The 25984-nt window shown below is 35.7% G+C and overlaps 1 protein-coding gene across 4 annotated transcripts in view; it reads left to right on the forward strand.

The window, feature by feature from the left end:
* Positions 1 to 25711, forward strand: part of PCGF5 (polycomb group ring finger 5) — a 78531-nt gene extending 52820 nt beyond the window's left edge. For 3 of the 4 annotated variants that reach the window (XM_076338745.1, XM_076338744.1, XM_076338742.1), the window contains 7 exons: positions 4155 to 4210; positions 4333 to 4392; positions 8255 to 8403; positions 9778 to 9876; positions 11529 to 11618; positions 13571 to 13630; positions 15952 to 25711. In XM_076338745.1, the coding sequence (XP_076194860.1) occupies positions 4155 to 4210; positions 4333 to 4392; positions 8255 to 8403; positions 9778 to 9876; positions 11529 to 11618; positions 13571 to 13630; positions 15952 to 15999 (562 nt within the window). In that variant the 3' untranslated portion in view covers positions 16000 to 25711. The remainder of the gene's footprint in view (positions 1 to 4154; positions 4211 to 4332; positions 4393 to 8254; positions 8404 to 9777; positions 9877 to 11528; positions 11619 to 13570; positions 13631 to 15951) is intronic. The other variant, XM_076338746.1, reaches the window with a different exon arrangement.
* Positions 25712 to 25984: the final 273 nt, after the last annotated feature.

Below are 25984 nucleotides of genomic sequence, written 5' to 3' on the forward strand. Positions count from 1 at the left end.
TCCCAGGCTTCAGTTGTATACCAAGAGGATAGGAGGGAGAGATTAAGTTCAGCAACTCTGGTGTTATTAACTCAAAGGGTGTTATTAGCTTAAGTCTTTATCATCTGAATGTTTTTTGGAAGGGTAGGGCTAAAAGGGTTTATGTAGATGTTTAAGTATTTTTCTCATCTCCTGTCAGTGTCTGAGGCGCTGTGTCAGCCTTAACGGAAGATGCTATACAGAGTGCATAAGGCTACTAATAAGCTGAAAACAAAAGCATTTTAGAAATGTTTCTTTTATTCTGACAGGACCATTTCATAGGAGCTGAAAAATGCATTTTCTGAAACATCTAGTAGATGTTTAGTAAAATAATAATATGCTTTAAGCAGGAAATGATAGAAGGGTGAGAAAAGTTGAGACCACAAGCCAGAAATGTGGGAAGAGCTATTTTCTTTGTGATTATTTCCTGAAACTCCTTTTAGAGTCTTTGCGTTTATTTGCCAACAAACTGCATATAGCTAGTAGTTTGCTGGTTGTATTTCATGAAACAGTTTTAAACATTTGCTAAACTAATAATCAGAAGAGCACATGAGCAGTGTAATGGAATTATCTTTTTTGGATGTTGCTTGCATAACTTAATACGTCTTGTACTCTGACTGTAGAGACCAGCCCAATCACTGCTCAAGAATGCAGTCATTTTCTGAGATACTCTAGATAGATAATATCTTTAACTGACATCTTTGAGATAAACTTTATAAACTACTTTATAAACTCAATTCTGAATAACTTCATAACCATGTGAGTTTTTTAGATGTATCTTTTAGTTGGTAGCACTTAGGGTCTGTTGAAACTATAAGCCTAAGTCTGAAATTCAACACTGAGCTCTAAAATGAAACTCTAGGAAGAGTGTTAAATTCTAGAATTCCCTTTCCTGATTTAGCAGAATTCTGCATCATCAGTGTTCAAATTCTGCGTTGGTTATGCCATGAAGGCAGGCTTCTTTTTTTCTTGGTAGCATGCACCTCAAATACTGTGTTCAGTTTTGGGCCCCTCACTACAAGAAGGACGTCAAGGTGTTAGAGCGTGTCCAGAGAAGGGCAACGAGGCTGGTGAGGGGTCTGGAGAACAAGTCTTATGAGGAGCGGCTGAGGGAACTGGGGTTGTTTAGCCTGGAGAAAAGGAGGCTGAGGGGAGACCTCATCGCTCTCTACAACTACCTGAAAGGAGGTTGTAGCGAGGTGGGGGTCGGTCTCTTCTCCCAAGTAACTAGTGATAGGACGAGAGGAAATGGCCTCAATTTGTGCCAGGGGAGGTTTAGATTGGACGTGAGGAAAAATTTCTTTACTGAAAGAGTGGTTAAACATTGGAAGAGGCTGCCCAGGGAAGTGGTGGAGTCCCCATCCCTGGAGGTATTTAAAAGACAAGTAGATGAGGCACTTAGGGACATGGTTTAGTGGGCGTGGTGGTGTTGGGTCGATGGTTGGACTCGATCTTAGAGGTCTTTTCCAACCTCAATGATTCTATGATTCTATGATGCAAGTTTTCCTGAGTGATAGTCTTCATTTGCTTCACTTCAGATAATTAGGAATTATCAGAGAGTAGCTTTGATCTTGTAAGTCATTCAATATCATAGAAGAGGTGAAAAAAGAAACTATACGAAGCTGACATAAATGCTTGGTTCTTCTTCCTATACATTCTGGTTTGGAGGTTGGAAGATATGGGGGTGGAAAGAGGTGTGTCTAAAATATTAATGTTCTAGTTTCAGCGTTAACAGGAAGTATCATATTAAATGACTGAGACCAACTTTGGTGTTACGTCAAGTAGTTTCATTTTGGAATGGGTTTGATGCGAGTCACAGAAATAAAAATCTTTGCTAGAGTGCTCATAGGCGTGGATAATAGGAACACTGTAAGATGCATCTGAAATTGAGAATCTTTTTATAATTTCCTATTTTTTCCCTATAGTTTAAGTTTAGTTTTCCTGTACTTAAAGATCAGAAAAGTGTTATTTTTTTCTGCATTTTTAAAGTATTTATTAGTATTTATGCTTCATAAGGACAAAATAGCTCTTTTTGTTTAGTTTTTGAAAGAAAATAAAGTCATTGACTGGAGTATGAAGCCAGTTCTTGCTGCTAGCATCGTAAGTTGGCCAAGTATACTGGTTTTCTTGCTATGTTAGCATTACCAGTGACTTTTGTTTTGGGCTATTGAAGATGAATTAGGAAGTGCTAAGTGGGAATTTTCAAGAATAAATGTAGAAAAAACAGCATGTATTATACCATCCTGAGAAATGGTTAATGGGATTTTGAATTAAGGTAGCGATGTTCTCTTTTGAAGTCCTTATTTCTTTTCTCTTAATGAGTAAGTTATGAAGATTGGAGCTTTCTTACAATGTGAAATGAAATCCATTTCCAAGACAGGTTCCCAAGTTCCCAGTGCTCTGCTGTGGGAACTTCATAGAAAGCAGTACCATCTAGTTGCATTAGATATTGAGAGGAGAGGCTAGAAGAGAGAACTTACCATTTGGAAAGGTAGACCTATATTGTCATCTGTCAGAAGTTAAGAGCTCAGACATCCCATGATTTTGGTTTCCTTCTTATCTGTGAGAAAGTATTCTCTATGCTGCTTTGTTTTAGGGGAGGTCTGTTTCACTTGCTGAAGATTTTTTTTTTTTTTTTTTGGTCCTTATAAGAAGAAGCAATTAAAAAATGGATCATGGCTGTAGTTTAAACATGAATATTCTTATGGTATGACTGTCTCCATGAACTGACGGATAACACAGGGAACTAGTCTCAGAAGAAGATGATTGGGTAATAGGTCTAATTGTAAACTTTCAATTACAAATACAAATTCTGTAAAGAGGAGAACCTGGAATGCTTATATATTTATTATGAGAAGATAATTGTTATTTATTAAAATGGCTTTTAGGTATTCCTCAACAATAAAATCATTCAGTCTTCTTCCTACTTTGCTGCTGCTAGTGAACAAAAGAGAGAGAACAGTCGTGTGTTTTATAACAGGCCTACAGTGTATTATTAATAACATGGAAACATACATGTATGTATATATGCAAATATATATGTATATCTAGAGAGATATATCATTATTGAGATGAAAAAATAAGGCAATTAAAAATATACTAAAGGCAATTACTGTATTGTAGCTTCTTACTGAATCTCAAGGTACTTAATTTCTCTGGCTGTATTACTTAGTACTTTGTTTTGTCATGGGTTTTTGTTTAGGCTGTGGACAGTGGGAGTTACTGTTCGCAAGAGAAGATGCAGAGGGCAGAGGAGAGGAAGGAAAAGGAAACGGAATGAGAGACAGAAGAAACCGAAGGATAAGTGAGACAGGGAGAGGAGAACTAGAAACTAGAACTAGGAAGTGGATGATAAATTAAACGGCTAGGAGAGTAGGTAAAATTCAGAGAAAGGGGAAGAAAAATATTTTAGCTGCAGCAACAAAGGTGAATGCACTGTGTCCTCTGGAAGGGACTGTAATAGCTATTTCTGGCACTAATATCAGGATATCAGAGGACATGCCTGTGCTGCGTAGTGTTGTCTGGTAGGCAAATTCATGGCAGATTGAAATAGTTTAAATGAATTACGTTGGGTACTGAGAACTGTCTAGCCAGAGCAGCATGGATACTCTGTGGCCTTCTTTGTCCTGCCAAGACTGGTTTGTCTGTGTTGTAATGAGTAGGGAATAGTCTGTTCAGTTTTTCATAACAGCCTTGTTACCAAAGCACTTGAACACTTAATATGACAATGGAGTTTATAATTTTCATGCTTTACTACTCACGACCTGGACCTTAAAATTGGATACTACTTTCCAGTTTGTTCCTTTTAGTAACACAATTGTTTGCATGTAACACAAATTAAAACAATGAAAATTTTAGAGTATAATGTTTTTTCTCTTTTGCTTCATTTTTGTCTTTATACATTAAAAAATACATTCCTTGGTTATTTCTAAAAGAAATCCATTCAAGAGGTGGTTGAGATAAGCTTTAATGCATGTTGTCTCTCAAGCTAAAAACAATTGGTTTTTGAAGGATGTATTATTTACCAGAAATATGCAATTCATTTTATTATTCAAAAGTGTTTGTTATTTAAAGGCTAAAAATATTTAAAATGCTAGTTTCTACATAATGTGAAATGTATTTTTTCCCTTTGAAAGGCTGGATAACACCTTAGAGGAAATTATATTTAAGCTGGTGCCTGGACTTCGAGAACGTAAGTTTCTCATTTGATTTTGGGTACCTGTTTGGGTTGATGGAGGGAGTATGGCTATTTCTAATGATATACCTGTAGTATTGATTTAAAAATTCACGTCACTGTTCTTTGATGTTAACTAGAGGAACTGCAGCGAGAGATCGAATTTTGGAAGAAAAACAAACCTCAAGAAAATGGACAAGGTGATGATTTTTTTCCTCTCTCATCTGTATGTTAAGTAACGTTGCTCATTAAGCCCTGTTTCTTCAAACAATTATGCATGCATATTGCTTTTGCTGAATTCAAAGATACTATAGAAACTCATAACAAATCTATGTAAATGTAATCTGGGAATTCATGTACTGCTGCTTATCTATTAACCAGTTGTTTTACAAACACTAGCTGTTTTACCATGATTTTTATTTGCATTTCCCGAAGCTCTCACTTTCAACACTCATGCGATTTTCTACTTGAATTCTTAATTTTCTTAATACAGCAAGATGCAGAACTACTTGAGTATTTTACAGATTATTTTCTGTTACTGAATTTGACCAGCTGTTAAGTAGGAGGTTGTCAAGAATTAGTTATGACAAGTAGTAAAACAGTTTTCCTCACCTGCTAAACAATTGTTTTATATAGATTCCAAAATGCTTTTTCTTTTTTTCTTTTTTTCTTTCTTTTTTTTTTTTTTGTAGTTGACCCATGAACTTTGAGAGCTCAGGCTTGAGGTGCTAAGTGAGGACTACATCCAACTGGTTTTATGCCCCTTTGATTTGACATCAAGGTTTTGATACCATAGCCTATTTGATTTGGGCATTTTTAAGAATTTTTGGAAGGCTCTGCTAAGCTAAAGAAATAGCTATTTTTAGTAAAGGATCACTGTCAAGTAAATGTCTTGCAATACTCTTCTGCACTCAATTGTTTATAATATCTTCTTTTCAACTTCATAACATTTCATTTTCTTTCTCACTAGTTTTGTTGATTTGCATTTGGCATCCATTTTAAGGGACAAGGTTCTTTTATCTGTTATATAATTAAATGAAGAACTGCAGGACAGTTTAGATGAAATTATATTAGTTTACTACAACATACGGTGTAGTGTATACCTATTCAGTTTTAAGAGTACTTAGAAAAGATTTTTATGAAATACAGACATTTGTTGACTGTTTAGAAAACTATTTTCTGCTATATACATAGATAGAAAAAAAACCATATAATTTGCAAATTTGTAGAATGTGACTTACTTCTAACCAATTTATTCTTCTGGTTCTTACCTTTGTCCCATAATTTAATGGTAAACCTAATGGAGATCAGTTACTACGTGTAATGAGTGATTGGATTGTTTTGTGAATCAGAGGAAGGCTCTAACTCTCAAAATATACTTTTAAGTAGCTACAGATGTATCCAGCTCTGTTAGTGACTGTGTCCTTGGGCTATGGAAATTTGACTCTACAAACCATTTGGAAGTCGTGATAACTCATTGAGACAAATTATGAGCATTTAAACTATTTTCTGCCATAAACAAGCATTTAGAGTCTTGCCTGAGAATAAATTATTCGGTGAGAATAATTTCAGTAAGAAGGGACTGTTTCAGCTGTCAAGACCATCCCCTGCAATCACATAGTCAGTCTGGTTTAAAAGAGTCCGTCAGTTATGTATTTACCACAGGTCACAACACAGTTCCCAGCCTTAGCATCCGAGATCTGTAAAAAAATCCCAAGACTTACAGTTTTCACATATCGGAAGAAGAAAAAACCCAAACAACAAGGCATATCTCAGGCATTGGTGGCCCCGCTAGGAGAGTGGTTACTAGAGAGAATTGATGGATGATGATAGGAAACATACTGTGGTACAGAGAAAAATACCTTTATTGGTCCTTTCCAGTCTGAACTGGAGAAGGAAGAGTGCAAACAGCTTTACATTGACTCGCTCTCTGGCGATCAGTTTTACGCTGAATATCTGAGAAAAGCACAGGGAGTAGACAATTTCCAAGGTTTGGAAGAAAGATGAGGAAAAAAATGAGGCACTAAATTATGCCTTACGGAAAGAGGAGTGGAAGTGGGGGAGTTGGTTTGTTTTTCCCGTCTTCTGTTCTTGGCTTGATGTTTTTGCCTTGGAGAATGCCGAGTCCATTTTGGTGCGATTAAAATTTCTTTTTTTTTCTTTTTTTCTTTTTTTTAAACTTGTATCATGTTGAACTTATCATGCCTCTAATGGACCATCACATTGATTTCTGGAGGCTGCCTGTACAAACATCATTAATTCTAATATCTACAAGGATTTTTTAGTAAATAGTCTGGTGCGATTTACACAGAGGAGCATTTGAGTTTCTATCAGAATATCTTGAAAGATGTGACATTTTTTGTGTGTGTGCTGTTTCTGGAATGATTTTGTGATTGGAAAGTTGCTAATTTCCCTACTTCTGTAGTTGGTTTGCCTTTCAGGACTTTTCAAACTGCATAACTAAATCTTTCTCCAGTACTCAGCAGTGGTAACTGTTGAAAGTTGTGTATGTGTTTGCATTGCCGAAGAATCTGTGAATTATAGGCAGACTCCTCAGACAAATGCTTGGGGACAGGTAGACCGTACCTGCTTGATTAAGAGAGTTTGCTTCCTGGACTTTCACAAAAGAAAAAAAAAATCTGTAGTTTGATACTGTAAATTCTGTTCATATCAAGATGATAGGAACAGAACATATGTATGATGCACATTCAATTAAATGTGTCAATAGCTACTAGGGACTTGTGGACAAATCTTTTGTAATTATAAAATACTTCAAAACAGCACAAAAGAAAAGTAATGAATGTAGCTTGAAGCTCATCTTGAATATGTAAACTAAATGAAGTGAACTAATTACTGTGTCTAGAAACTTAGGCATAGCTTGATATTTGTTAAAGTTTTCATTCTATCTTCTCATCTTAACTCTTCTAAATGATTTAAAGTTTGTGGTAAGTGTAGGAAAACAGCAGAATTTGACCTGAAAGTTTTTCAGGAAATGCAAAAGTAGCTTATTCAAGTCACTTGTGATAATGTTTTATTCCAACAGAGAGCAGCCTTTGTTTTAAATCAAAATAAATAAGTAACAGAAAAAAACAGATGTATATAATAGGGTTATTGTATACTGTGTTCCAAATCTGTAAAAATTACTCCATTTTATGGTTCATTGTATGGTTATTATTTACATACATTGGAGCCTTATCTAGATGTACTTGCTAGTCTTAGCATTTGAGTGTTCAACTATGCTAAACCTTTGAAAACTGTAGGAGATGGTACCTTTTCCAAAGAGTTAGATTTTTAAACCAGGAATCGATAGAACATGTAACAGCATCAGTGAAGAGAGGTAACATGATATATGTGATTATATAGGCTATATGTGCTCTGCCAAAAAATATGGGGACCATTCCTGTTTTCTTATATTTTTTTTGTTTTTAAAGGGGAATAAGTAAGTATATGGCTATTTAGTTACAAAATCCTTCTGGAGTTTTTACAATGACGTTACTTAGACCAGGTCAAAAGTGGATGAAAGTTAAGTTTTACCTTGCCTTAGTTTACTTCATGATAACATTTCAGGAACTTGTCTCCACTGGGTTATTGCGGCAGACAGTTAATATGAATTGATTACCCATGTTATTTCGATATACAAGTGTTGGGATTAGTTATTCCACTGTTTATTTAAAAACAATATTTTTTGGCAGTGAACTGCCACACCGTAGAGTAGGTTTATGTGGTTGAGTGATCTCGATGCATGCACAGTTGCAGTGTTTTAATCACTGGACGCAAATGGAAGTCGACAGCCATAAGCGTTAGTGGTCCATCTGCCTAATTATTTTCTGCCACATAGAAATCTGTTGTTTGCATATTACGTTAAAATTTCAATAGTAAAACTTTGTTTTCAGAGATCCGTAAACTGATCAATTTAAGAATGCACTGAATTAAAATTGTATAAAGTTAATTTGAAGAAAAAATATGCTCTTGAAAATGAAGTATTACTTTAAATATGTGTTTGTTGCTACTGTGACTTTTAATTATTTTACGCTTAAATAATATGATCTTCGCATTTTACAGATGAAAGCCCAAAAGCTGATAAACCCAAAGTAGATGAGGAGTGTGATGAAAATGAAGAAGATAAAGACTATCACAGGAGTGACCCACAGATTGCTATTTGCCTCGACTGTTTACGCAACAATGGGCAGTCAGGAGATAATGTAGTCAAAGTGAGTAGTAAAGATAATCTGTGCTGTTGTTATTGTCGGCAGAATAGCATCTTACAGGAACCAAATCCTTTTATAACCATTAACAATAAACTGTAATGTGGTGACCTGTCTCCACTTCCATGCTTATTTAGTCCTTTTGTTTGAAACATTTCAATGCATCTTGGAATTTTGTAAAAAACAGAATTCCATACAGAAATCCATCTGTGACAGTGGATTTTTTTTTTTTTAAGTGGATTATAGTTTCGTAGTCTACAGCCTTGATGGTATATAACTGCATTACACAACCAATTACAGCATACCACAGAGGTACTTAAAAAGCTAGCTGTAGGTGAGCTGCCTCACACTTTCAGGATTGCTGTCTTACCATGCCAGCATGAAGCTGCTTTTCAGATGCATTGTGCACGGAATGACTGGGATCCAGATCTTCTGCGCTGTAAACCTGATTCTGACAGTGGTGTGTCGCTTGTGGCCTTGGGCAGGTCACTTCCATCTGTAAAATGTGTAGGGTAATATGTGCTAACTGCTGTTTTAAGAATTACGGATATTTGGGTTCTATTCATGAAGAGAAGATTACCTAATGGTATCGAGGCTAGAAGAAAGTATTTAGAAATGCTCTTAGATTTTAATAACGTTTTCTTAAATTACAAAGACAAGAATTAAAGAAATATTAAAAATTTGTCTAATAAAACTCTACTTATATTTTCTGTGTGCTATGTTACCTGTTTAATTTTGGAAGTTCTTACACAGTAAGAAAGTTTTGATTCAGCAAGAAAACATATGTATGTGTTATCACTGTCTGTTTGTGCTATATACAGTATGAAATCTGTATCTCCATCACCATGTAGGAGTCTCAGGTTTCCAGCTTTCCTGTTGAATCAAAACTATTAGGTTCTGGATCACAGAATCTGTGATAACAGATCACGTCTCAGGTTTGTAGCTTCCCTGTATTTTACCTAGATTATTTCAGGATGTTTTTACTTCCTTTTTCTCTCAAGGACTGAAGAAATTCTAAGAAATTTAACATCTGTTTGACCCCCGATGTTACTAACACAGACACTTAGATTATTTAAGTTCTTCTGGGGCTTTTGGTGTTTTTGGTGGGGTTTTTTTCTTTTTCTTTCCTCCCTTCTGTATCTTTTGGAAATTTCTTTAGAACCAGAGATGGGTTAAATGAACTTGTTTGTCATCTTGTAAATTTTGCAAAAAAAGTGAACAAGAATGAACCTATGGTGCCATTATGAATTATAAGAGAGTGCAGTAAAATTGGTTACTGGTTGAAAAAAAAAATCAGTTACAGCTGTTCTTGCACTAAAGTTTGCTTACATGCTCCAAAATCTCTAACATGGTTTTTCTGTTGTGTTGCTCTTGCTTTAGGGTTTAATGAAGAAATTTATCCGCTGTTCTACTCGAGTGACCGTGGGAACTATCAAAAAGTTTCTCAGCTTAAAATTAAAACTTCCAAGTTCTTATGAGGTACATTTGAAAGAGCGATGCTTGTATTTTTATTTCCCTGCAAAGTATTAGGGTTTTGTGAAATTTAATCATATTTGAACTTGAAGAATATTTTTTTAGCCCAATCACTAAGTACCGTTCAATATTCCAAGTGATATTTTCTGCCCTTAAATGAGAAGCGATCGTTTTATCACAGTGACTAAAGTTGCTAATCAAGGAACTCGTACGTTTCTAGTAACTTCAGTTTGTTGCTCACCTGTGAAGGAACAGATACTTTAGGTTTTGATATTTTTATGTAAAAAGCAAATGCTTTCTCTTTCCATGTGGCTAATAAAAAAGTCACTTAATACAGTTTTGGGCTAGTAGCTACTGGGGAAAAGGAGAGATCAACTAGACATACACCAAATTACTCTGCAGTTTCATTTTCTTCATAATTACTGAAGAGTTTCTTACATCCAAAGAAGTGAGGAGCAATACCATTTGAATCTTTCAAAATGCAGATACTTTTTTTGCACCTTCTCGGGAATTAGGTGGAATTTGATGGAGAGAGGGTCTTTGCTCCATGAGTGATTTGATCTTGGCCAAGACTGTTCCCTGGGGGGACGTGCTAACATATAGAAGTTGTGATGCAGGGTGGAGTTGGGAAGTGTGAGACTCCTGCCTCTGCTTTCCCTCTTCCCAGGGATACAGGAATTTTGACCTCAGCACGACTATTTCTTCAGCCAGTTTTGTTACAGGAGTCAATGACCCCATGAACTGCAGGCTGCCTTTAGCGCAAATGGCAGCATCCCGGCTTTGGTCAGAGGTAGGGCTGAGTTAGGTTCGGTGCACAGGTTATTGCAGACCTATATGCAGGAGTTTGTCACAATATCATGACCTGCTGACCAGCCATTTTGATGTCATTTGGTTTTGTTAATTATGTTAATTTAATCTGTCTCTGGTACCTTAATGGCTTGTGTTACATAGTGTCTGCTTACTTCAAAATTTTGACATTTTTTTCCTCTAAAAAACAGAAAAGCATTATGGCTATAGTAATGAAAGAACTTTCAAACACTTTCAGTGGAGGGTAGAAGTTAGATGCTATAATACAGTTTAAACCAGTCGTTTTTCACAGTAAGATCCTAACTTTTTTTTTTTTATTTTGCTTTCAGTTAATGAAGAATCATGTTTGTATACTCAGAAGTGCATTTTCCTTGTAATTTATAGTTATTTTTAAAGGTTTTTTTTCAATTACTTTTATCATTTATTTTTAAAAAATGAAAACTACAGTACTCCTGTTTTGTATCTTTGGGTTTGAAAGAGCGTTGACATAGAAAGAAGGCCTTCAAAATACAGCACAAGGCTTTCTCTCAGGCAGGTAGCATGTAGTATTGGTAAATACAGGGAGTTTTTGTCTACTAGTGATTTCCTACCAAGTTTAGTAGGCTTTCTTCTGTCCACACCTTAATTGAAAACACAAAAGTGAAAAAATAAAGTGGAATTCTACCACTAAAAATAGCAGTATAGTTTATTGTCACTGTGTTGTATTTATCCAGGTTTGATATACATGTCTGATAGAATTATTGTATAATGATAGGAGTTGAGGGATTAACTCTGAGATTCATGTAAGAGTTCATTTAGACATCAAAATTTTGCATCCCTTTGTCTTACTGTTTGTTCTGTTGTATTTTAAGCTGGATGTACTATGCAATGGAGAAATCATGGGGAAGGATCATACTATGGAATTCATCTATATGACGAGATGGAGACTAAGAGGCGAAAACGTAAATGCTGTTACATTATTAATAAATGATGTTTTGGTATCTTTATTATAGAGAGTATACATGCTTTCACAGCTTGGTCCAAAATACGTTCTGTGACCCTTCAAAAAACCCTTATTTAAAAATGCATTTTGCATGTTTTCTGGATTTCTTATGTTAAACCCTATCAGTGAAACCCCGCAGCATGTATATTGTGCAGATTCTGAAACTTAAAAATAGCAGGTATACAAAGTTTACATGCAAGTTCTGCTCTGAGTTTTAAGTCGAGTATCTGAAAACCCAAGCACTTATTCTTTTTCTGCAGATTTGCTTTTAGTGACCTTTTGAGTTACAATAGTTGGGGAATCTGCATCCAGCAGCTCTTTATTAAGAGTCTGTTTTATTCAGTAGTAAACTGAAAGTGGCACTGAAAAATTATTGGAGAAATCTAATTGTTTTATTACTGCTTCTGTTAATACTACACCCATTTTTTTTTTAGATATGCTGTATAACACTAACATCCAGATAACACAGCTAAATGGATTTTCCTTGCCACATGTGTATATTTCAGAATTGCAATTTTTAACTTATTAAAAGACATTTCTTTTGGGTCCAATATTCAGTTTGATTTAGTAGCCCTTATATTGCCTTGTATATTTAATTTTTTTTGTTAAAAGTCATATTCCCATTTCTTCTCTTTCTTTTATACATTCGTTTGTGTGTGGCTGTTGATTGTTCTTCACTCTTTGTTGCTTTGTAGTATATGCAGATTTGTTGTCTATCACTACCGGCGGAGGCTATATTGGAGTGCAGCTAAGGTTAAGCACTTAACATATGTTAATGTATTGGTCTAGAAAATTCCAAACTTTCTGTACTCTTCTTTTTTTTTTTTTTCTTTTTAAGCTTCCTAGTACTCAGAATAAAAAGCACTGGGGCACAGACAGAGAAGACAGAGGATTAAGCACACTGAGAAGTTAACAATTCACAAGTTCCTTAAAATTTTAGCTTAATCTGAAGGGGGCAGGGGAGAGGATAGGTTTTGATGGGAATTAGGGAAGTAAATGTATATAGGCAAGTATTCATTAAATTTGAAAGTAATATTGCACTGAAATTTGATGACTGCTGAAACCCCAATATTGCACCAATAAGAGAGCTCTAAGTAGTATTTCTTCCAATACTGCCTTGAAACCAGTGGATGTTTGTTTGGCTTGCCGTCTTACATTTTTGTTAGCATTGGCTGTACTATTAGGAAATGTTAAGGCAACAACTTTAGTGATAATGGAATTCTTTCATGACATTTAATTCTGCAGCCCCTGCCTACAAATGGACTTTTGGCAGTTGCATTGCTTTGGAAGCAACAGTAACTATCATCTTGACAAAAAGGACGTTATTTGTTCTGGTTAAAATTTTTCAAAAATCTCGGAACTATAGTTTTTAACATTAAGTGAATATAAGAGTTGACAACTCTTGATTAAATTTGTAAGTTGTGTTTACATACACATAGTATAGTCAGGTATGTGTTCATCTTTTCCTTTATGTAGTTTTAAATCACTTCCCTGAAGTCAGAGATGACAAACTAAAACCTGTAAAAATTACATTGTGCTGGTAATAAATCCAGTAACATCTAGGCTTTTATGATTTTGTTTTCCCTAACTGTGTTGGGTCTTGTTATAAAACAGAAGTTGCGATGGTAATTAATTAACAATCTTTTCTTTTGGATGAAGATCAAGTAAATCCATATCTCCGTCTTTGGTACTATTCACCATGAGCTTTTACTGGCACACCTGTGGACCTTACAAGAGGTAGAGTAGTAAAGGGAAAATATCCATTTGTTCATTAGAGAATTCTTTCCTGTTTTAAATAAGTAAATTAATTTTAAGCTTTACATTTGAAAATTTAAAAAAACATTAAATGGTAAATGTATATGTCCAGTGGTGGATGCCTCTTATCTGATCAGAAAATCATCTCCTTCGCAGTTTCGGTGTCAGAACTGCTCATCTTCGCAAGTCTGCACACAGGATGGCACTTTTTATCAGGTAAGAGGCACTCACGACTGTACATACTACAGTAATTAAGGTCCTGTCAGGACTTCAATTGTAATCCAGGTTGTGGAGTTTTTATAATTCCTCGCTACAAAGTGCTAAAACGCTATGAGCAAGACCTGAGCATTTTCGTTCGTTCAGAGAAAGCTTTATTGAATGAATAAATAGAATCCATTCCAAAGTTTAGGCGTTTCTTTCCTTTTACATTAAGCCATTTATCTTTTTGTTAGATATCATTCCGTAGGCTGATACCTGCATCAGTCTGGAAGGATTATCCACCTCTTCCTATCTCATCCTTCTAACTAGTAGCATTGGGCAGTCACTGACAAGGGATCAAAACTGAAGAGGGTGAATCCAAAGAGACTACATTGGTTTCATCTCTTTATGGCAATTCATACGTTCATTTTAATGGAGTAAAGAAATGTTAGATTTTTCTACTACTGTATTCCTTTCACATCTTTTAAAATTAGAAATGGAATAATGCCTTATCTTTAGAACATAACAAACCAAAACCTGCAAACTGACGTGGATTTCTAAATTTCATTGATCAAACTGGCTCATACCTATGTGAAACAATATTTCAGTTTCTTCATTGAGAATTTTGATTTGAACTAATTTCTAAAAGTTACTTGGGAAGCTTGAAATAATATTTTTGCTTGAGCAAAAAATTGAAGTTAATAATAGAGGGTCACGCCCCACTATGGATGGGAGTGACCTACTGCAGTCATGCCTACTTCAATAATTAGAATTGCTCTGGCGTAGTGCATTTTATTTATACAGTTGGTTTGTAATTTCGCTTGCAAAAAACCACTGAGCCTCGCTGGTTTACATGGCAATTTCAGTAAGGTGACCGCTCTGTCTCTGCCTGTGTACACTTCCAATTAGAGTTGAGTACTTCTAGAGACAATTTATATAATCAAAGTAGAAAAACATGTGAAATAGCATTTAAATAATACGGTAGTCATATCCTGTGCAAAAAAAAATCGGAGACCAAGTAATTTATGATGCTACAAATATATGTTTGTTAATTGCACATGCAGACTACACGTGGTGCTCCCTGTCTTCTCTCCTAAATGGTCCTGCTACTGTTGAATACCTCTGGTTTTCTGTTTTGATTTCTCTGCACTCCAGTTTGTAAATCCCCAGCAAGTATGATCACATTTAGTTGTGGTGATCGTTTCACTACCATGGCATGGAAAGTTTATTAACCTGTATAGGTCTCTGCAGTGATATCTTTCTTTTTTGGTCACTGAAGTTCATCTGTATTGCATTTGAAGGATGCAGTAAAATATTTCTGGTTTTAATGATAGCTTCTGTAATAATTCTTTATAATTCCAAATTTGCAATAAAAAAAGACTTAAATTAGTAATGTTGTTCTGCCCTGTGGCAGAGGGGTAATTAAGCGCATACAGTTGCTGAGACAATAAGATTTTCCTGGGGTTTGTGCTATAGAAAACGTCCAGTATCCTAATGAAGTTAAGAGGAAAACATCAGACTTAAATGAAATGCTGACAGACTGAAAAAATAAGACATTTAATAAAACAGAACTTCCAGCAATGAGTGCCCGGGGATTCCACGGCACTTTCTGGAACCCCACCCACTCTTGCCTCCCGTTCCACAACAGTTTTGTCCAATTCAGGGATCCGAGCAGTTGATTTGCCACTTTTTTCCAGTAAGAACTAAGAAAAACGTGTCACTAGATCTGAAGTAGAGGAGTTTGGATTTGGGGGAGAAGTTAGCCCTCATCTCTCAGAAAATCAGCTGACAGCAATTTGACCTGATCTTTTTTCTTTTTCTTCTTTTTAATACCAGAGTAGCCTGGCTCCCATTAACTAGTGCTGACCACTAGTATAGCTATGGAACCTCTGTATATATAAAAATCAAACAAAGTACATCATCTATAAGTGGACTTTGTTTTAGAAAGTCTAAAATTTCAAGATTGCTTTTCCTCAAACACATCAACACAGAAATAAGAGGAGTTGTTTGACCACTTGTAGGATATATGTCGTAAAACATATAAATCATGAAATATATAAAAGCAGATACAGGAATTTTGTATTAATGACAAATAACTGCAACTAACTGACTTAGAGATTAAATATAGATTTGAAGTACAAGTATGGATTTAACTGTTGAAATGTATAGAATTATTTCATATAAATAAAACTGATTGCCATATACGTGTGTCTTAGGGATAAGCTCTGGCTATTCTTAAGGCAATCTTTAATTGCATTTTCTTTGTATTTTTTATGAATTATGTCTTCATGTTTTCTTGTCTGTTTTTGTTGTTGTTTTTCTCTTGCTTTTGTTTTTAGTCTTACCCTATGGTACTTCAGTATCGACCTAGAATTGACTTCGGTTAGACCAAAGGGCCAGATCCCACTGAGATGAATCCTGCACTATTTGTTTACCCATCGACAGATTGCACAATGAATGGATGTGCCTGGATTAGGGGGACACAACCAGATTTTCAGCATGCAAATAAGGACATTGTCATTCTTAAAATTGTCAGTTGCATCTCTGTTGTTTCTATTAGAGCAAGCCAAGTGCCATTCTGCTACTGAAATGTGCATAAGATATTTGTGTATCTTACGAGTGTGCTGCAAATCATAGCCAAAATCATGAAGTGTACAGTCAAGATTCAAAAACTATGGAATATTTTTGCTTGCGTGTTAGAAAATTTTTCTGGTCCTAATATTGATTACACTAGCAAAATGGCAGAGTGCTCATTCCATGTGGTGTTGCAGTTTCACACACTTACTATTTTACTGAATATTGTTGTTTAAATCATAGAGTACTGTACAAATAACTAAGGATTATACCTTGAAAATATTTTGTATAGAAAATATATTTAGAAAAGTGGTGATTGGGCCACTACCTTTTTCTTGATAAGCTTCTCATGGGTCCAGGTATAGCTCACTCATGAGTGTGCAACAGTCCTTTTGCAGTGAATGAAGATTAATTACCTTTAATGAGATGTAGAACATGGTAATTCAAAACAGTAATTTTAAGTCTTCTAAATAGATTCTGCTAATATTGCTTAAAAGCATCACAGTCTTTGTGATTGCACTTTTCTGTGGTTTCCCTAAAGATTGGAATTTGGGTTACTAGCTATTTTTGGAAAATGGCTTCTGGTCAGATTACATTTCTTCTAATAAAGCCTCCATAAAAAGGAAGTTAAAAATAATGTAAGTGTCTATGGAACAAACAAATTTCACTGTAAGATTCCAACCGAGGCAAAATTTTACATAATTATTGCCTTTCATAGTAAGCATTTCCTTTCAAGATTGGTTGGAGGTATATAATATGCTAAAACAAAAATAATATATAGCTTTAATTACATTATATCTCTCTCGTGACTATCTGGAGTTTAGAATTCATTATAGAAATTTTCATTCATACTTCCATAAAATTAGAGGTAATGCAATACTGAAGATAAGCAGTCTGACCAAAATAATTGTTTGGGTCTTCTTTTTCCTAAGACCTGGTAGTGCTGGATAAAAAGTGATTGTTGCCTTAGGTATTGCAAGCTTAACGGTTCTAGTATAGAATGTTTCTTGAGGTTTCTGGTAATGTTGCAGGGAGCATAGTAATGCATATGTTTTCTGTAGTCTTCCGTTGTCTTTGCTCTGCTTAAAAGTCAGTTGAGTTTTTCACTTCAAGTTCTGTGGAGATACTTAGAGTTCAGTACCTTTATGTAATTCCTACTTAATACACGCCTGCTAGTATTGTAGATAACTGTTTACTTTCTTATGCCTTTTGCATAAGGAACCAAATCAACTTTTCAGAAGCTACTATAGAGTGAACTAATCCTACTTAGATAAGACAAAGTGAAAATTCTATCTTGGGATCAAGTATAAAAGATAGATGCAAGGCTGTTACTCCTTTGTAAATTTTTTGTTCATGTACATTAGTATGTTTCTGTAGGAGAAAGAAGCATGTTGTGGATTAAATCTGGCCCCTTTAATGTTAGGAGGAGTTCTAACGTCGATGACTTGAGGAATCCACGTATAGTCAGGTTAACTTCTACCATTGCACTCCAAAGCCCATATGACGTGCAGAAATAAAGATGCTGTCAGTAGCAGTCTGTTTAGGAAACCTGCCATTGCAGGTCAAGGTTGCACATATTGTGCAGATGCCCGTGAACCTGGGGAAGCAAAACGTTTAGGAAGCTGCTGCTCCTTTCTGCAGGCATAGCGTGCTGACTGGTACAGGCACTGGTTTGCCCACGCTGTAGATGGGAAGGGGTGTACGTGCTGGCTGCAGGAAGCGGTCGTCTTTTAGCCCACCCGGTCTGTGATGTGCTACTCGACAGAAACAAGAAGATGCTCCATGTAGGGAGGGCCCTTCTCCTCTGCCGTCTCTAGGGAAAAACAGATTCTTTGTGTATATAGAGGTCCTCCTCACGGAGCAGCTTGGAAAAGCAGAGCATGCATTCTAATTGCAAATCATTCTTCTCTTTAGTATATACAGCTGTTTTCTACGGTAGAAATAGGATATTATTTGTAAATATTTACATGCACATACAAATGACACCTTACAGTTTTTATATATTTCACGTGTTTTTATACCAGAATTTTCACTGTAGATTCACTTGATGTAAAACGCCTGTTTCAGTTTATCACAAAACTAATGGTAGTAGACTTGAGCATAATTTCTGTTCGGTTCAGGGGACAATTTTTTTCTCAGCAGTTGCGCTTGCTGTTTTGACAAATTTGAACAGACTTGTTTTAAAAAGAGAACGCCGCGTTATTTTTAATCCATTTGAAGTTATCTTACACAGAAGTTTGCATCCACCTAACAGGACCCCTGAAATAGGACTGCTTTGTATTGGCTTCTGAATGGCAAGTAATAGAAGATTTTACTGTTTAATGACTTTCTGTATTCACAATTCAGAGCGCCATGAATCCACTTGATCAGAATAGGACATTGGTTTAATTCATGGTATTTTCTTGATGCAACTTAAAGCTGGATTACAGGAGGCAAATCTTCATTTTAAGCATGGAAAATACAGACGGATACGATTTAACGTTCCCAGCCGAGAATCATGGCATTAAATGCATGTGATCTAGCCACCTACACTTTATGCATTTCTGATTTGATGGCACGGTGCCTGAGTGCCGTTATAGTTTAATAGTTTTTGTAGCAGTGAAGTGCCAGTGAAATACATATCTTAACTGGGCAGCTTGTATAACACAGGCATAGCCTTCTTTACAGGAAATTTCTCTCCCGTATAGTACCTATGTGCCGTGTGTCTACAGATATGCGTATTTAATTCGTTTGTGCCAATTAAGATTATCTGAACAGCATAGGAATATGAGAATGCGTGTACAGATTCCTGTGTGCCAAAGATGGGGTAAAGTGAAATGAGTACCTAAGCATTCCATTAAAACTGCACAATATGCCATCCTAGAGCAGATTGCTGTGTACAGTCACACTTTCTGAGCATTTCCATGACAAAGTGTCACCACTGCGTGTTTGTAAAGAATAGGAATATAAAATAAGTGTTGCTGCCACTGTGTTTCTATGGCTTTCCCGTATCGGCAGTGCCTAGCTGCAGAGGAATAAGACCTAAAAAATTTCGCACTACTACCTAACCGTGTTGTTTCTTATTTAGCACATTTGGTGCCTTCCCCCCCCCGCCCCCAAAGTGAAAAATTTGTATCTGCTTTTAACTCTGGGGTAACTCAGTAATGAAAGTCATAAGCAACTTTTTGTTGAGCATAGCTGTATGCTGCATTTGTCTAGTAACAAACTGTAAGCTAGATTTTACAAGTGAGATCCTGTATCTCAAACAATATGGAATTAGATGATTAATCAAGAAATGTATCTTCCATCATGCATTACTACACTGCTCGTAGCTAAGGGCCTAGTCCTAAAGCATATTTTTATTTGGATGAAATACCAAATAAGATTATTACGATAATCTAAGTGACTCATCACTATAGTAGGTACTGTTCATATGAAAGCTTCTGGGATTTGGGTCCTAGGAATATGCAGTGCTGTAATATATTGTGCATACTCAGCTAGCTTGCAGTTGTTATGCAAAAAAAGTTTCTAAAAACTATTATTTTGACTTTACTGAAAATGTTATATAAAGCAAAGTGCCTGATTATTAATACAGAATACCTTTTAAGCCCATTATTTGCATTTGGCAGGGCAATATTTCCTTCTGTATTTTATCTACGGTCTTAATATTTTCAGCAAGCATATTTCATAAACATGCTGTATTGAGAAGCTTTCTTTCGTGGGAAACGCAGAAAAAGAAATGTGTTTTGTTAGATAATTTAAAACTGAAAAAAACTATCTCGGTAGAAACTATATGAAAAGAATTACTTTTATATTGAAATTATTTCATTTTCTGCGTGAGGAACCCTGGAATTCTGGATCTTGGTCTTTTTTCTCCTTAGGCTCCAACAATTTGACTTGACTTTTCTCTTCTGCAGTTATTGAAAACAGTTCCAGTATATCTGCAGGAGAAAAGAGATTGATCACAGTCCCTTTAGATATAAGCTAGGCTTTTGTTCTCCGCTGCAGACAAAGTGATGGTCCAGAGTTCCATCTCATCTCTCCCGTGTATAATTGTTAGATGTGACTTTGTGAGAGAAATAAACAATTTTCCTTCTCTGCTGTTTTCTGAAATAACAAAATAGGACAGTGTTTAGTCCTTTTAATTGAACCAATCACTGAGTTGTATTGTTCCATTTCTGGTTTTTTTTACATTTTCATATCACTGAAGATACCAAGAGGCATTCACTCCCCAGAAAAAATATTCTTGGCAGGACTTGCAACAAAAGGAATAGCATCCAGCTCAGCCAGGTACTATGTCTGGTAGAAATATTAGAGAACAGACAGTTGTTCAAAGCCAGTCTTAAGTCTCAAACAGATTGAGCCCCATTTATAGAGGGGCTAGATAAAATACTGGTCAATTACATGGACCGATCAAACTTATTTTTATCCTGGAAAAGACCAAAGGCAGTTAAGACTTATATGCCTATCCACAGCAAATACATAAACATAGAGATGCTCAAATCAAGAGCTTGGTCCAGTTTCTTCACTTAACCTAGGCAGGTTGAAGACATCTGTTTGATTCCATCGAAAATGCATATATCATGCAGGATATTCCCTTCTCATTTTACTTCATGCTATGTTGTTTTATCATTTATCTCAGTTAAAAAGTCTATTCAGGCACCCTGTGTCCTGTAATTAATCTAGGGTCTGACACATCCTTCGCCCATTCTCATACCCCGCCCCATTTCACGCCCAACAAGTAGAAACATTGAGGAGTTATAAAGGAGAAATTGCACATGCGGAATCAGCTCACAGGTTTGGTTTGTCAGGCAATCCATCTCGTGGATTTCAGTACAGTTTTCACCGTTCTGCATTCTGAATCCTTTATAGCCAGTTTGAACAAGGTAATGCTTCCACAAGGTGTTCAGCTAAAGACACTTGGTTGAGGAAGGATTGCAGTCTACTGGAGCATGTTCCAGGATGGATGCCAAGACACAAGGGGATTGATTCACCCTAAAGGAAATGTGAAAAGCTTCCAACTGCTCATTTACCACTAGTTTTATCACATATGGGTAGTCTGGCCTTCAGACCCCAACTGAAACATCTTTCTGTAGGAATGTCCTCCAAAAGATGATCTTAGAATGGTAATACATTTTTCTTCATAAGCAGTTCTACCTGTTGAATTCTTTTTTTAAACTACTGTCTACGCTGTCTGTAGATCAGATTAAAACATCAGATTCTAGAATAGGAAATCTATTAATTAATGAATTCCTGACACATTCTTCCATCCAAGGTATGTGCCATAAATCTTCTGGATTCAGGTAGCTTGCTCCTACAGTTCAGTAAGGACGTTGTTTCATTCTCTAGTAAGCAATTTAGGTCTGTGCAGTTCTGGAGTGTGGCAGTGAAACGGAGGAGCTCTATAGATGGACAGAAAGATCCAGGCTACCTTTTGTACTTGCAGAAAGAGACCAAGTTCTGTAGGCTCAGGATGGAGGAGACATTCTGGAATGAAAGATGTCTGCAAGTGGAAGTTTTTGTAATTACATTAATTTTAACCAAAGAGAGGCATTAGTTTGACTTTGCATGTTTATCTGAACCATTAGGCGTACTTTTCTTTGAAGTAACTTTTACGTGTATTTTTAGCAAACGCTTCTAACAAGGTTTAATAATGTGACAGTTGACAGGATGAGGTGAACAGAAGTAGTTACTGCGCATTTTCCTTTTTCCTCATGACAGTGAGTGGAAAGCAAAGTAAGAGTTGAGAGTAGGTTGCTATACAAAATTGCTGCAGCAGTAAAACTTTTGTGCTGCTAGTTAACATGCTGAGGTTTGTATTATAAATGAAGTTGTAATAAAGATGTTTATTATCAAAATGCGAGGCACATATTTTATGATGGTATTCTACTCCTAAAATTCTGGTTTGTATTATATTGAGTATAGTAGACATTGTTGCTGTTGTCTCATGAATTTCGATGCGGTAAAATGAAACATGCTCCCTTTTTACTGAAAAATACCACATACTAATTGATTTAAAATTACTCTTTGTTGTCAGATATTTAGTTTGTTCATAATTTTTTTTTTAAATAAACTATTTTTATGGATAATCTGATTGCCTAATAGTTTTAAGGGACCTATGTCATACCAAAGGTAAAGCCACTCAGAAACTGACTTGGAATAAGGCATTGACACTGTTCTGGAGTGCAGTGGTCAAGAGTTACACCTGGAATCAGTCAAGCAGAACTTAACTGGTGGTGGCTGTCTGTCACCAAGCTAAAGGGTTAGGCACACCCAGCAGTTTCCAAAACAAAACAGAAAAGGAAAAAAACCAGCAGGAGTAGCATAAAGGTTGAGTTAACAGACCTAGAGTAGCTCTTTCAGTCCTAGCTCATGTTCACGAAGAAAAGCACAAAGGCTTGCGTTACTGATGTGTCTGCTATACCTGGCCTGTGAACTAATAAAAAACTTCAGTGTGCTGTCAATCCTGTAAACCTTCCAAAGCACAAAATATTCACCAAGCTACTTTTGGGTTTTCTAGTTGTAGTTCAGTGATATTTTGGAGGGTGGAAAGGACAGACTTGGAGGATAATGAGAAGATATTAAGTACGTTTTACAGATTTTTATAGGTATTTTTTTAGCAAATGGCATTGCTGTCCTTGACGTGAGACCATTGATTAGCAAGAAGTCGATTATTTTACTTGTGCAGTATAAAATGGAAAGAATAAAGAAATCCAAATATCTTGATTTCCTTTTCCAGGATAGTGATTAACTAAACTGGAAAGTAATAGGACAATTTAATTATTTAGCTGACTGAAATATTTCATTCTAAAAACTTACTGATCGTATTTTTTTTTTCTCAAATCCAAGCTTCTTAGAATAAACATGAAGCAATGCGTCGGTTTTTTCCCTTATTGCAGACTTAACTATTGAAAGGAAAATATTTTGCATTTTTTAAAATTAATGCAAAGCCTGAATTGTTGGATGTTCCAGGCTGCTGAATAGATGATATAGAGTTACTCTCAATGGATTTTTTTTTTGGGATGGGGGCCTAAGTGTCCTTATATAAGCTGTGATCCAAGTTATGGTAAGAAAGGAGCCTATGGTGAGCAGTAATAATGTTCTAATGCTTCCTCGCATTTGATCAGTGGTTACCAGTTTTTAATATAACAGCCCTCACAGTACTTAGGAGCTCATAGAACATATTGTGATGTTATGTTGCTAATTTGTTTTAAAATATAAAATGTTTTAAGCTTTTTGTCAAAAGTGATAACATCATATTACAAATAAACCTTTTTGTGGTTGTAAAATTTAGCTTATAAATCATTCAAATTGAAGTGAAAAAAACACAGGTCATTGTTAATGACAGTCTATCCTACTATTAAGAATATATGTATTTTTGTAAAGGAAAAGCACTTGTAGATATTTAATCAGTCCAATATCTATCTATGTTAATGTTTTGAAAAAAAAGAAAACAAAATGCTGCTTAGAGAATCACTTACATATTTTTATTTTTTGTGCTCAAATGCATTTTCTGTTGATTTATGGAATGTTTATTCTGTGTGAAGCTGTATAGTTAGTACAGCTGGGCTAAATGCATTTCTTACCTTAACTTAATCAATTGTATCTGACTATGATAATATATTTTCTGTCCGATCAGAAAGATAATTGCAAAACGTAGACTGGTGGTGCTGGTTTTCATCTTTGATATTAGCTTCATCCTGCCTTATAACATTTCTACTTAATTATAAAAAATACTAATAATTTTTTTGTGATGTTTGTGTTTTAATGGATGTTTCAGGGTATATTTGGTTATTCAGTTGAATCTTATTCTACTTATAGACATTTTTATAAAATGGTGACAGTTTTATGTACGGTATTCTAAAAAGCCGTTCCCTGGATGAAAAAGTATGCCAGGTTAGTCAAGTTTAATACTTACTTTCCTCCAAAGGAATCTACTGCTGGGTACATGCATGGAACATGATTGCATCACTAAAGTTTCTGAGCATTTGTACAAATAGTATTTTTTAACTTCAGAGTAACTCATTTCTTGTTATATTTTGCAGCTGTTTGAAACCTCACTCTTAACTGTATGTTGATTCAACATGGTGCATTAACACAGTTTCAGGAGAAAAAAACAAACAGTAAAGCAAAGAATTTTATTAAAGTACGGTAAAGAGTGGTGACCACATTTGTAGTTATTAGCGTACAATCCAAAATCTATTTACTTATTTCAGTGGGATCCTACAGGGCTCTACTCCGTGGGCCTGATGCCGCGTTAAGCTCTTCAGCTTGCCCTCAGTGGAGCTACTTTCTTTAATTATCCTTGTAGCTAAAACTTGAAACGACCCAGAGTTCCCACTTCCTCACCGAATTTCCTTTCGTGGGTGGCTAATATTGTTTAAGTTGAATCTTATTATATTAACCTTCCCAGAAGTAAATAAGTTTTCCAACATTGAGTTGTGTACACTAGCAGTAGAATTCAGTGTTAAAACTCAGCCGAGTAAATACTTGCATAATTGTCAAATTGGGAGAGAATTTCACTCGGACTATGAACACTTGTAATGCCACTGTCTCATTAATACGCATGCTTCACAAAGATCTGCAAGTGATCAGGTTTGGATGTGTTTTCTTATTTGAATATTGTCTATTTTTATAATTTTTAAGAGCTAATTTCTGTATTAATTCATTGGGGGTCAACATCTCAGGGTCCACAAAGTAGCAGTTTAAAAACACAACTCCATTTGAGCTGAGTGCAATACCAGTATTGCAGTCTTGTATCTTTTAAAGAACCAAATATGTTGTGGTTTGAAGTATTTAAAAAAGCACTGTAAATTTCACCCAGTTCTACCAAAGGAATGGGGTTTTTTTAATCTGCGCTAAAATCCTTAGAAGCTGGGTGTGGCCCTGGAAAAATGAGACGCCTATAACTGAGTTAGCACTAGTGAGCAACTTTACAATTAGGTAAGGGAAGTGCTGGTACTAGGTTTTCTGGGTTTGGGGGGGGTTTGGGGGGGCTGTTTGGTTGGGGTTTTTTGCTTTGCTTTTTTTGCAAACCCCCATGGTCCTGCCTCTTGATGTAGAGTGAAGCATGCCTGTTCAAAGCTGCATCGACACTTGTAAGCAAGATGTGTTTTAGAACAACAGCTCATGCAAACCCTGTAAATGGACCTTTTAGAATCTTGCGTGTAAATATATCTGGTATGTAATGATATTTCTAATTATGTCACTACCTGTATGGCTCAGTACCGGTGATGTTAAATTGAGTGCTTCATGCTAATGTCAAGAATGTTCACAGCACCTTTGTAACAGCTGATAACAAATGACGATTTGGTCTGACCCGTATGCTGCAAGATGCCTCTAGCCCAGTTGGATTAATTTTATGACAAATCTAGATGAGCAAGAAGTATAACTAATCTGCTTACTAGCACTGAATTGCTCCTTTCTCAAAGCAATAAATATATTCATGTTGTAACATCTGTTGTGTAGCCTACAATACGAGTTGTTTTGTTGCATTGTTTCTATATAATTTATTTTGTGCAATAAAAAATCTCTGGTTTTATCTGACTTCTCTCTAGTTTGTAATAATATTTGGATTAAAACATTTACTAGCTTTATATCTTAATCATGCAAGCATACTGTCAACTCGCAGAAATGCAGAGTAGAAAATGGAATGCAGTGGTATTTTGCCTTATAGAAAAATCAGAAGGTACTTACGTGGCCTAATTTTGTTCTCGTTGATGTCATAGAGAGCGTTACCATTAATTTTCATGGGTGCAAAGCCGGCCTAACACTAAAGTTGACTGGATGTGGCACCCCATTTGTAAAACATAACCAGGT

Source organism: Aptenodytes patagonicus, chromosome 5 (assembly GCF_965638725.1).
Source record: "Aptenodytes patagonicus chromosome 5, bAptPat1.pri.cur, whole genome shotgun sequence".
NCBI lineage: Eukaryota > Metazoa > Chordata > Aves > Sphenisciformes > Spheniscidae > Aptenodytes > Aptenodytes patagonicus.